The sequence below is a fragment of the Terrapene carolina genome, unplaced genomic scaffold, assembly GCF_002925995.2.
Source record: "Terrapene carolina triunguis isolate 2854851 unplaced genomic scaffold, T_m_triunguis-2.0 Scaffold67, whole genome shotgun sequence".
NCBI classification, from domain to species: domain Eukaryota; kingdom Metazoa; phylum Chordata; order Testudines; family Emydidae; genus Terrapene; species Terrapene triunguis.
This window is the reverse complement of record NW_020664418.1, coordinates 8,272,266-8,285,760: the sequence shown is the minus strand read 5'-3', so window position 1 is coordinate 8,285,760 and position 13,495 is coordinate 8,272,266. Positions and strand designations below refer to the sequence as shown.

General features: G+C 47.5%; 1 protein-coding gene across 1 annotated transcript in view; it reads left to right on the top strand.

Annotated features, from left to right (window-relative positions):
* The window catches only part of BBS4 (Bardet-Biedl syndrome 4), a 107,770-nt gene that overhangs the window by 77,419 nt on the left and 16,856 nt on the right, over positions 1–13,495 (top strand). The window contains exons 8-12 of the mRNA XM_024213785.2: positions 7,752–7,879; positions 9,435–9,489; positions 10,893–10,961; positions 12,133–12,285; positions 12,437–12,608. Of these exons, the coding sequence (XP_024069553.1) occupies positions 7,752–7,879; positions 9,435–9,489; positions 10,893–10,961; positions 12,133–12,285; positions 12,437–12,608 (577 nt within the window). The remainder of the gene's footprint in view (positions 1–7,751; positions 7,880–9,434; positions 9,490–10,892; positions 10,962–12,132; positions 12,286–12,436; positions 12,609–13,495) is intronic.

The window sequence follows — 13,495 nt, the reverse complement described above, 5'->3', positions numbered from 1 at the left end:
ATTATATTGAGGTAGAGGTGTACCCTAATTGTGAGTGCAACTATAAGAAGTGAGTGAAAGTTTTATAAAATGTCACAATACCAATAAATGTTGATGGGAAAAGGTACAAAATGGAGACACAAATCTAAATTAGTCAAACAAAACGGCCTATTGACATACCTCAAGGATTGTTGAGATCATGCCTAGTAAACAAGAGAAGTGTGGGACTGGAAATCCGTGAACCAAAGTAGGTGTGTTAGAAATTAGGCCTAATTGGTGGACAAAATAATGACGGGATAATCTGCCCATCACTTGACTTGTGGGGTTCTCAAAAAGAGACTTTGAGAGATGAAAATAAGCAGAGGGGCTACCACAATGCTGACTGACAGACAGGAAAGGAGCAAGCTTCACTATCATGGCTGCCATCTCCACCGTCTCCAGGGACCCCAGACTTTCTTCATCCTAATACTGAGAGATGGCCTGACCAGACTGAGCCAGAAAGAGGTTACCCGGACGACACTGCTACCTCCATCGGCTTGGCTAAATCTTGAACACTAACTGGGATGTGAGACTTCATCTGCCCCACACCCTTTCTTGTGTGTTCTTTTCCTGACCCAACTTATTTCTTCTCTTTCTTATCTTTCTCTTGCTTTATGTCTAATAAGAGTATGGCTCAGCTAGCCAAAACTGAATATTTTGCAACACTTCTGTAAATCTGTGACCACAAAGAGGCAGGTAAAAGCAATGCCCTAAATAGCCTGATGCTGGTGCAAGCTTGCCAACTCTCTCAGTAGCTGATAAGACTGTGCGCTGGGCCTGTTTTTTTCCAGCAGTGAGGTTGTAAGTGAGAATCAACACCAGAGACAGAAATTGCATTTCCTATCTTTGCTGTTCTTTTCTTTTCCCTTCTATGTGTTTGTCTTGTTTTGCCTTCTAGGAAACAGGATCAGACTTTAATGACCGCTCCAGCCCATCTCAACTAACTTGTCTTTTCCCCCAAAGGACAGTTATTACCATCTTTAATACCATCTAGGAGACTTTCAAACAAAGGAGAGTTTTCTTCTAAAAACTCTCTACAGCTAAAGGGAAAGGGAACAAGAGATGTTAAAATGAAAGCCTCACTTAATACTTTTCATTTCTAATGCTTTAGGTGTTTTTCCCTCCTTTTTGTTTCTGTACTGAAAGGTTACAAAGAATTTTTAATGGTGTGTTTACCGTGGCACTAAGCAGGCTGAGGTCTCTGTATACCAAACCTTGTTTAAAACTGTTTAATGTTGCACAGTTAGGGTATATTTACACTGCAGTTAAACACCCACAGCTGGCCCATGCAAGCTGGCCCAGGCTGTGGAGCTGTAAAATTGCAGTGTGGACATTTAGGCTTAGGCTGAAGCCTGAGCTCTGGGACCCTGCGAGTGAGGAGGGTGTCTAATTGCAGTGTAGACATACTCTGAAGGTCATGTTAACACTTTTGATTCTTTGGGCCTATTTATTCCATCTACATCAGGGGCAGGGCCGGTGTAACCACTAGGCAAACTAGGCAGACGCCTAGGGTGCCAAGATTTGGGGGCGCCAAAATGCGGGCCCAAAAATTTTTTTTTACACTACAGTGGAGTCACATCTTATGCGGGGGTTAGGTTCTAAGGTCAGAGCATAAGAGGAAAATCGCATATAGTGAAAATTACCATAAAGTACAGTACACACAGTATACACTAGAACAGGGGTCCTCAACTTACAGCACGTGTGCCAAAGGTGGCACGCAAGCTGATTTTTTTTTTTTTTTTTTTATGGCAGGCTGCGGGTCCCGGTCGCCGCTGAGCCTGCTGCCAGTCTGGGGTTCCGTCCGCCGGCTCCTGCCAGCCGGGGTCCTGGCCGCCGGCCCCACTCAACCCGCTGCCAGCTGGGGTCCTGGCCGCCGGCCCCGCTCAGCCCGCTGACAGCTGGGGTCCCGGCCGGAGGCTCCGCTTAGCCTGCTGACTGCCGGTGTCCCGGCCGGAGGCTCCGCTCACCCAGGCTTCCATCCACCGGCCTGCGGTTCCGTTCATGGGCTGAGCGGGGCAGGCGGCTGGGACCCCGGCTGGCAGAAGCCAGTGGATGGAACCCCAGACTGAGCAGTTCAGCCCGCTCCTGGTCTAGGGTCCTGGCCGCCGGCCTGCTCAGCCCGCGGCCGGCCCCACTCAGCCCGCTGCCGGCTGAGTGAACGGAACCCCAGGCTGGCAGCGGGCTCAGCGGTGGCCGGGACCCACAGCCTGCCATTAAAAAAAAAAAATCGGCTCGCGTTCCACCATTGGCACACGTGCCGTAGGTTGAGAACCCCTGTTCTAGTGTATACTGTGTATACTGTGTGTACTCTACTTCATGGTAATTTCCACTATATGCAATTTTCCTCTTACGCACTGACCTTATACCTTACGCGGGGGTTAGGTTCTAACTCCACTGTATTCATTTTTGAAAGTTTTTATAATAAGCGATGCTCCAGGGAGTGGGGGTGGGGGCGCAAGGTGGAAGTTTTGCCTAGGACGCTTGCCTTGCACCAGCCCTGATCAGGGGTCGGCAACCTTTCAGAAGTGGTGTGCCGAGTCTTCATTTATTCACTCTAATTTAAGGTTTCGCGTGCCAGTAATACATTTTAACGTTTTTAGAAGGTCTCTTTCTACAAGTCTATAATATATAACTAAACTATTGTTGAATGTAAAGTAAATAAGGTTTTTAAAATGTTTAAGAATAGGGTTACCATATTGCAGTCCTGGAAAAAGAGGACACTCCAAGGGGCCCTGCCCCAACTCCGCCCCCGGCCCCACCCCAACTCCGCCCCTTCCCCAACGTCCCTGCCCCGACTCCGCCCCCTCCCCTGAACGCTCCGCCCCCTACTCTTCCCCCTCCCCTGCTTCCCGCGAATCAAATGTTCAGAGAATGGAGTGGTCTCTAGTAGTCAAAGACCCTTCTTCCCCGTCCCCTCCAGTCTATCCTATTGCTGTCTAACCCACCCCAGCTCCTCATCTGATTTCAACTGCCCCCCACTACCGCTCTGGATTCCTTGTCCCAGTTTCCTGGTCCTGTCTCACTCTCCTCTCTCCCCGCCCCCATCCCTCAGATGGGATGTTCGTTCCAGATTGGCAAAATTATAAGGCTTTCAACAACATTTCAACACTTCCCATTCTAAATTTTTGGTTGCTTAACTATAGGCTAGTTCTGCCTACAACAAAGCATATTCAGAACCTCTGATTAAAGGGATTATAAGTGTAGCAACCTCCATCATAACTAGTCACCAAAGATTGAACCCGAGCCATCCAGACTTAAAAGCATGAGCTTCTACTACTTGAGTTCAAGCTATAACTCCCTTAGCTGGTAGCTATACAGTTATCCTCTAAAAATCCACCACAGGAGGGCACAAAACACATGTTGGACAGTGAATTACAAAAGTGCCAAATATTATTATTAGACTTGCAATACTTTTCACAATGAACATCAGCGGGGGATAAACTGGGAGTTTAAGAATATTTGGAAAACAATTTTAGAATAATATTCAGTGCTGATTTTATTTCAGCCCACATCTTAATAGTTTTGAATTCAAGATCACAATTTTCAGCTCAGTTGGTCTGAACATGCAGAGCTTTAAAATTGCTATACTCTAAACTGTATATTAACTACAATTTTATAAACCTGCATGTCAGAGAACTGTGTGCCACTACTACTAGACAGTGGCACAAGGCAATTCAGTGTGAATCACAGAAATGTAGGACTGGAAGGGACATCAACAGGTCATCTAGTCAAACCCCTGCACTGAGGCAGGACTGAGTAATAACAACTAGACCATCCTTGACAGGTGTTTGTCTAACCTCTTAAAAAACTCCAGTGACTGCTATTCCATAACCTCTCTAGGTAATTTGTCCAGTGCTTAACTACCTTTACAGTTAGGAAGTTTTTCCTAATGTCTAACCTAACTCTCCCTTGCTACAATTTAAGCCCATTGCTTCTTTTTCATGCATGTCCTGAGTGGGACGGGGGTGGGTCCAGGCAGTGGGATTGGGGGGAGGGAGGTCGAGGGAGTCGGTGGGTGTGTGGGGATGGACCGGGGGAAGCAGGGTGGAGGAACTGGGGGGGGCTGAGGGGGATGGGACAGGACTGGGATGGGGGGAGTAGGGTAGGGGCTGAGGGGAGCATGAATGGGACAGGGTAGAGAGAGCTGTGTAGAGTGGGGTGGGGCGGGGGAGACAATGGGGCTGGGCTGGGGAGGGTTGGGGGGTTGGGGAGAGGGACAGGGTCTGGAGGGGATGAGACAGAGGGGAGCAGTACTGGAATGGTGGGAAGTTGAGGGGGTGGGACAGCAGGGGGAGCGATGGGGGTGGGATGACGGGAGAGGCTGAAGAAGAGATTTGGGGTAGGGCAAGGCTGAGGGCAGTGGGTTGGGGGGAGCAGGGGGACTGTGGGGGAGGCTGTTGGAACGGGGGCAGGGACTGAGGGCAGTGGGTTCGGGGTGGGAGGTACAGGGGGGCCTGCGGGGGAGGCTGAGGGAACAGGGTCAGGGTGGGGCCTGAGGGCAGTGGGTCTGAGGGGAGCCCCCCCAGAGGGACCTGCCAGGGGGCCAGGTGAGCCCAGCAGTGCTTACCTGGAGCGGCTCCCAGGAAGCATCCAGCAGGCAGGTCCCTCCCAGTCCCTCTGGCCCCTTCCTAGGGTCGGGTCGGGTCGAGGGGAGGGGGGCAGGGGCGGGGGGAGCTCTCTGCCCGACAACCGCTGCCTGCTGCCGGAGTCTACAAGCCCCGTCCTGCTGCAGCACGCAGGGGAGTGAGACCTCCCTGCCTCTCTGTGTGCCGGGCCAGGGGCAGGGCTGCGCTCTGCAGGCTCCTGCCGGCCAGGCGGGGGGCCCCGTGGGCTGGCGCCGCCGCGCCGGGAGCTCTCAGCTGCACGCTGCCCCAGGGCCCAGGGAGGAAAGGTGAGTGGCGCCGGCGGCGCCGGCTTGCCGCGGTTCCCCCAGCGCGGCTGCCCTGTCCTCGCTTTTGGGTCTTTAATTAGCCGTCCGGGGGGAAATCCCGGACATTTTTAGCTTTTTACAAATTCCCCCTGGACGGCTATTTAAAGACCCAAAAGCCGGACATGTCCGGGGAAACCCGGACATATGGTAACCCTATTTAAGAAGTTTCATTTAAAATTAAATTAAAATGCAGAGCCCCCCTGGACCGGTGGCCAGGACCAGGGCAGTGTGAGTGCCACTGAAAATCCGCTTGCATGCCGCCTTCGGCACACATGCCATAGGTTGCCTACCCCTGATCTACATTAATACAACAGAGCTCTCTGTTTATAAACTTACAAGAGCAGCTACATCAGTAAAATTCTGGCATTCAACCCTTTACAAATCAGCCACTAATGAGTCCCTAACTAACAGATGTATCCCCCTGGCAGTGTGCAGAGTGAAGTGAGGTTTGGAGGTGGCCGAAAGGGGATGGTGGAAGCCTCCCAGGCCCTGTCTAAACTGGACTTCTTGGTCATGCTGTAACTCAAGATTGACACTTCACTCAAGTTAACCAACAGGACTATAACTGCAAATGTGGACATCTTCCCAAATGTTTGTGTTTCACTCTAGGCTAAGCCATAGAATAAACTTCATTTCCTGTTTAAAAGCAATGTGGGGTGTTTATATTTGCCATTGCAGTTGTGGGAATTAACTTGAGTAAACTGGCAACCAGTGAACTTGGGTTACAAAGCGACCAAGAAGTCTAGTCTAGACAGGGTCCGATGGGCCTTGTCTGAACTAGGATTTTCCAGAGAGTATTTCCATTTTTCAAAGAAGTCTTTTAGCCATTCTGAGATGACCCCTAGAGTTTGCCTGTCTAGCTGGATAACAAACCACACTCTGACACGAGGGGATGCTCCTCCTGTCTTGGAGCCTTTTACAAAGGTGTAGATGAGTTTCTAGCCTCATGGAGGTGGTTATAACCTGTGGGATGTACCTTCCTAAAGATGGGAATGGTGTAAGGCCCAAATCCTGGCCCCAGCATATGGTCCAAGCAGCTGGGCTCAGTGGTGGGAAGTTCTCAGGGGCTGAGGAAGGGCTCTGCACAGGGCTAAGGGCAGGATTTGGAGATTCCATGTTGGAGGTACCAAGGGGTCCTGTACACTGCAGAGCAGCTGAGCTGGAGGGGCTCACCTCTTTTCCCTGCCTCCATGGCATGGGCTTGCTAGTGGTGTGGAAGCTACTCCCACAGGAAGCCTGGAGCAGAGGTCACAGAGCAGCCCCACTGCTGTGGAGTGGCTGAATGGGGGGTGGATGCATTGGCAGTGCTTCTGGCGCTTAGCAACTAATAAAAGAACACCTAGGAAATTTGAAATTGGACTCTCGATCCCCTTGCACTCCCTCCAAACATGTCATTTTATGCTACTAACTTAGATGTCACTGCATGGCTTCCCCTGATGAGGACTGAGCTGCTGGTGTTGATTTTGTGAGGTGTCCATTTGAGATGGAAAACACAGCATTTCAAGGGAACGATTGGTTCCCAATTTTATCTTCCCACTCCCCGCCTCTAAAAATGTAAAAATTCTCTTACCAATCAATCCCTGGCAGAGATTAAATATTGTCTGCTGCCTCAGGTGGGAGCTCTATTCATCTTAAAATCAGTATTGAATTACACAATGCAAGTGCACCATCAAGCAGGGTGGTGGACTCACTGTATCTGTTACAGTCGGCATCACAGCTAGGTTGTACTTAGGTCAGGCCTCCTTTAAAACTGCTTCTATTAAGAATACTGCAATCCTTGTGTTGAGCTCATACTTACAGCCCTGCACGGATACAAAATTTGTATCTGCATCTGATCCGCAATCTGCAAACATGGTCCGCGGATGTCCGCATCCACAGGTGTGCAGGGCTCTACTCATACTCCTTTCCCTGTCATTGCAAAGCAACAGCGAGATGTTTAGAAGGTAGGTCCATATCTGGGACCTGCCATCTGTGATGATGTCTGTTCATTCATTTGGCTTATGGGGAAAATATATGTATATGAGACTACGTTTGAAAGAAAAAGGTATCTCAAATTTGGGACCTGTTATGCTATAAAGTGTCCCATTAGTCTGACAGCCTTACCTCTGGGGAGTGCATACTTCTTACATAACATCACATGGACCTATAAAATATAATGAAGCCCCTGGAGACTGCTGGCTGTTTCTGTCTTTTACCTTGTCAGCATCTCTTCTTTTAATGTGCCATGTGCTAGAAAGCTGCAAACTTTTATTGCCCTCCCACTGGCTCAGCTTGGGAGGAAGAGGAAGATGTTATAGTAACAAGAGTTTGGAAGTGTTCCCCATTGGAGGGGATTTACGTGTGCCTGGCTAGAGCTGATGAATTCTTTCTGCATTTACATGGCAATCCTGGCTCATTGCTAGCATGAGCATTTTGCAGAGAAGTGAACTGTAAATGCATATGTTAAGGTAACAAACTTCGCAGCCCCCAAGGGATCTCGGATACCGTACAGGAACAAACAGGCCTCTGTACTCTCTTGGCAGATAAATATGTTTTGCTTTGGCTTGAAGTGCTCAACTTTGAAGTGTTCTCCCTAAAAACTCATGACTCCTGTTGCAGAGCTTATTTCAACAACCACCTCATAGGCTGGGCCTTTATAATAAGATTCTTCAAGCTTGGCTGGAGCCTTTGATCCCTTTTCTCTCCATGTAGTAACACGAGGGTTGGTGCTCACAGCTGACAGTTTTTGGGTCATTGCTTCACTGTGAACTCTGCAACCACATTGATTTTACTCTCTCTGTTCTGTGTGTGGTTTTGTGTGTAGGCGAAAGACCAGCTGAATGATGCCTTGAAGCTCAACAGGCATGATCTGACATACATGATGCTGGGAAAAATTCACCTGCTGCAAGGGGAGACCGACAAAGCCATCGAAGTCTATAAGAAAGCAGTGGAGTAAGAATTTCATCCCCCCACCTCTTAGGAGAATTTTGATTGGTGAATTCAGGAATGTGTCTTATGTTTTTAAAATGACAGTGCTTCTGGGCAGATCTGGAATTTCCCAGCTGTGTGACCATCTCTGATCTTGGCTGCAGTACTCTTACTCCAGCTGACAATGTGTCAGGGACAGAGGTACCTCTTTGAAGCCCTTGCCAAGAGAAGAGTGGAAGACACATGAATGGAGGTGCTGGAGCAAATGTATACAAAATCCCCTTCTCAAATCCCATGATTCATGTGCTAAAGCCTGAAACACAGAGCTGAATGATTGCTATTCACGACTGTCACAGCTTTACTGTTGGCAAGAGCAGTGAGCAATCAACGACCATTTTGAACTTACTGGATTGTTATATACTTCACTGGGTGAATTTTTGGTGCATGAAAGTGAGGGTCTAAAAGTGAGGCTAGAGCCAGGCTGGTGCTGTGAGTTTTCCAGCCCAGTCCCTCAATCCTGATCTGCATTGTCCCACACCAGCTAAAATAGCAGTGGTTTTGCATAGTGGACAAATATCCAGGAAAGACTACTGGCAATTACTGCTGTTCATTGGAACTGTGCACACAGCTAGTCTGAGCTAAAGCAGCCTATTTTTGTTACCCAATCCTCTCCTGTTTCTCATCCACCTGTCAGTGGTGGTGTAATTTATTATTTGTATTATCATAACCAAACTGAGAACAAAAAGACCTTACAACCTAAGTATGCCTTGCCTGTTGTAGATTCCAAACTCTGAGAAAGGGACAGTCCTTGCTTTTTCCTTGTACAGCACTTTGCACAATGGGATTTCAACCTGGTTGAGACATATAGGTGTTAGCACAATGCACCTTCCAAACTGGAGTTTGGAACCTAACTCTCTGTATAAGCAGCTAGTTCATTAGTATGTGGTGTCCCCAACCTGCTTTTTCTCTCTTTGCTGCTCATTATTCATTATATTTATTATTTGCTTGAAAGGCCTTGAAAATGGGGAGGCTTTTTAAAGAGCCTACAAAACTGTACTTGAGGTAGAGTTAGAGGTGAGGGCTTGGGAATCACAAACTGCAATTGAAAACACGTGACACTTTCATTGTAAGTGTCCATTTTGGGTGAGTCAGTGTTGTTCTCCGTTCAGCTGAATGGGGTAGTGTATGTTACCCATCAACCACAAAGCTATCGCCTGCATTCTGCCTTGGGAAAGGTAACCTTGTGGTTAAAGCAGATCAGTTTCCAGCTCTGATACTGACTCACTGAGAGATCTTAAGCAAGTCATTTAACCTCCTGCACTTCATTTTACGCACATAAAATACTACCTACTTCCCAGAGGGGCATGAGGAGAGATTAATTTTTGTAAAACATTTTGAGGTGCTCAGATATAACACGTGCCATAAACACCACGTGGTGGTGGTGAGGGTGATATTAGTTGGTTATATTAGCAGTAGTCAGAGGGATATTTCTTACATTGAGTGGAGTCTCAGGGGTTCCATACATCACCTTGTATTAGTACTGCCAAGACATTGTAAAACTTTGGGTTTTGTATTTCAGGTTTTCTCCAGAAAACACAGAGCTCCTTACGACCCTGGGTTTACTCTATTTGCAGGTATTAAACACTGTTGCTACTATGTGGACCTAATTATATTTTAAATGGCCTGGCAGTTGCATATGGAGTAAATTTCTATTCATCTCCATGTGAGTTTGACATATTTCTCAAAAGGCCACATCAGACAAGATGGAGCTTGCTCCTCTGTCTCTTCTTTTCTCATTTGGCTCCCGAAGGGGAGTAACTTGATTTTCTGGTTCTGAGCCAGAGCAGGAATTCTGTTTGGCTACTGCCCTAATTGTGTTACTCATTCTCCCAAGTACAATAAAACATGACTAGTCATTACCTTGTTTCTGGGGATGGAGCTTAGCGAGTTATTCTCCTAGAAAAGCAGCCATGAAATTGTTTAACACTAATGCACCTTGGAGAAAATTGGAATTGATTTAAATAACACAGGCACGTTTATCACTAGGGACTTGGGTCATGAGCGAAAGATCATCTGTCTCCCAAACTACCTCCTCATTGCAGTATTTGGTACAGCTGTCATCCTTTGCTCAAGGGGGCTGCAGGCCAAGATTGAAGGACATCAGTAGAGCTGTGGAGGGAGCAGGAGAGGCAGAGCAAAGTATGGTGCTTGGGCAGAGTAGCATGGGCAGAAACTTGCACAGCTGTCCACACTGTGACTTCCCTTGTTTGTGGTGTGTCACATCCCTGGACTCCAAAATTCACTCCAAATACCTTGCCAGTCTTGATTGTCTCCATGAATCACAGCAGGGTTAGATCCCTTCTGTCAATAGGCACTGGTGCAGTTGTGGGGGAGGAGGAAGGTAATGGAGTTTGAATAAATTCATGGACCAACACGAGATACCATAGGTTGAATTTATATTTTAATTATACCAGTGTAATTCCTGAGTATCTCCATTGAATCCAGTGGGACTTAAGTATGTGATCAGGGTTAGCCTCACTGCTGTATGGGCCTGCAGTGCTGCTGAGCACTCAAGTCCCATTGACTTCAGTAGTTGAGGGCAGTCTAAGCAGATAGACTTTGGGGCATTTCTGTCCAGGGGAGGGTGCTGTGGAGAGCATAGGGAGGGAGGAAAAGTGGTCAGGGAATCTGTTCTGTGGCTGATGGTGCTCAGGAAGTCAGTCCCTGCTTCTTTGTAGAAAAAACTCTCCAGATAGTTTTTATTCCCCAACACAACTATATAGAAATCTATTTACTGGGCTAGACAGTCTGCATCGGGTTGAGTTGTGTTCCCTCTGTTATCAGAGGAATCCGTTTTGTTCCGGCTGGTTGTGGATTGTGAAGTAAGAACACTGCACACGTGAGAATGTAACTGCAACAGAATAAAGCTAACTCTTCTGAATCTCTTACTTTAAGTGATAACCAAAAGCACTGTTTGTTATCTGCATGTTTAACCCTTCTGTGCCTGCATTTCTGACACTCGTTTGTCTTTTCCCAGCTTGGGGTTTATCAGAAGGCATTTGAACATCTTGGAAATGCACTTACATATGATCCCACCAATTATAAGGTACCATAAAGAATATATACAAGCCGATTTAAGGATGACAGGCCCGTAAAAACTAATTCTTGTGTAAAATATCCCCAGTACCAGAGCATGGGCTGAAAAGGGGGCAATGCTCCCAAAAAGCTTGTTCCAAAACGCATTTCTGTGACCTCCATCTGATGAGGATAGAGGATGTTATCTATGGGGCCTATTTGCTTTTAATGGAAAGTTTCATATATTTTCCATACAAGAATTTTTAACAAATGGAAATTGCTTTTCTCTAACTTATTACTTCAAACTCTTGCAATTCATCACAAGAGCTGTGCACCACGTTCCTGGGAATTCAGTGTACCTCTGCGACTTTCTGGAGCAGAACACAGACACAAGTGAATAAGGATGGTGTGGTGGAACATCATTCCTGCAAAGATCATAATTCATACACGGTCTCTCTCCCAGCTATAGTGGGGTGTAACTTTGGTCTAGCTAGTTGAGGATGGGATCTGAATAATGGGGATAATGTAAATCATTTTGAGATCTATGGATGGCAAAGCAATGAATAAATACAAACCAAGTATTATTATTATGAAGACTACATTACTTTTCCAGACTTTACGCCAGCTCGCTGAGAAGTATTACAAATAATTTATTGGACAAATGTAGTTTAGTTTAAACTAAGTTAATTTTGATGCAGTATCTTTGATTTTCTTTTTAATCACATATGTTCAGTAGTTTGCTGTCACCCTCAGCCAGTAGTGTGAACTGTCCAGGATTTGCTGTATATGCCTTGGAGTTAAGGAATGTTTTCATCTCCCCTTAAGTTGCCCTGGGAAGGTTTCTGTTCCAGTTTGTCATATAAAAGAAACAATTAGTATCTGGACCTTTTTGAGCCCAGACTTCTGGAAGCTGTTATTGTGAATCACTGAAAGAGTATTAGCTAGTCAGGATGCAGCATTTATTAGCCACGTTGATCAGGAAAGAGAATGTGGGAAGCGTGGGACCCTTTCCAATGCCCTGCCCTCTCCTAGCCAGGATGTAGATTTCCCAGTTGTTCTCAATTCTCTAGCAGAGTTCCCCAAAGAGAATCTTCACTCAGACCATTGGCCTGTTTTTAGTTTAATAACTTTATAGCATTTTCTCCTCACCATGTTTGGGGAAGCTCAGTGCCTCAACCACTCACTGTCGAGTTCTTTTGAAGGCTATCTTGGCAGCTGGCAGTATGATGCAGACTCACGGTGATTTTGATGTAGCCCTCACCAAGTACAGGGTAGTAGCCTACACCATGCCTGAAAGCCCCCCATTATGGAACAACATTGGAATGTGCTTCTTCGGCAAGAAGAAATACGTGGCAGTAAGTGCCTGGTTCCCTTCCATTTCCATCTATATTTAATTTGATTTGTGTAAGAACAAATATAAAACAAGGATCCTCCCTCTGTGGCGGAGACTGGAGAAAGTCTTGACCACTCAAGGCATGTTACTAGCAATGTTGTTCCTCTTTGCAGGCTATTAGTTGCCTGAAGCGAGCCAATTATTTAGCTCCCTTTGACTGGAAGATTCTGTACAATTTGGGGCTAGTCCACCTGACAATGCAGCAGTATGCATCTGCTTTCCACTTTCTCAGCGCCGCTGTCAACTTCCAGCCCCGGATGGGAGAGCTCTACATGCTCCTGGCAGGTAAATGACCCTTCCCTTCTGCCCTCTCCCCTTACTCCTACCCCACAGAGCTGCATGAATATAGTCTTTGGGAAATATCGGATTTTAAGGTGGGAAAGCAAGAGGTGATGCAAGTTGTTATCTGAGACTGGATAACTCAGCACTCTGGTATTCAAAAGTTTTACATCACCAGGTCATGGACTGGTTTGAAATCAGATCAGCAGTGACCAAAAGTCAGTGCCTTCTCACTCGCCGAAATACAGTTCTTGTTATAGACTAGTGTGTATGTCCCCCCCCCCCCAAACCACCATGGGCTGGTCCCAGCTTTTGTGGGAGGACCGTTGTGGGGTGATGCAGAGAAGTTTGCACTGGTGCTGCTCATGCAATGACTTCTGTGATTAGAGCACTGGGGTTTCTGTGGTATCCTCAGTCTGGCACTCCTCACCAGCACTAAATCCAAGGTTAGAAAAACGAGAAACCACGCATTGCAACTCCAGTGGTAAGGGAATTGTGTACATTCAAGAGGGGGATTCACCTTGTTATCTCTACTCTGGCAGAGGCGCTGGGAGATTTAACGACCTGGGTAACCTCAGAGGTGGATTTACAGTAAAACACAGGGTGCCCTAGCATGGGGGCCCCCAACGACAGAGGGCCCAAGGGCCGGGCAGCTGCGGGGGCAGAAGCTTGGTCCTGCCGGCTCCTGGGGTCCTGCTGCAGGTTCCGCACCCACTGGCAGCCAAGCTCTCCCCTCCCCCGCCTCCTCCCCGAGCGTGCCACTTCCCCCGCCGCCAAACAGCTGTTTGCCGGTGCTCTGGGAGGGAGGAGGAGGAGCGGGGCCACAGCACACTCAGGGGAGGAGGCGGGGGCTGGGCCTTGGGGAAGGGGATGGAATCGGGGCAGGGCAGGGC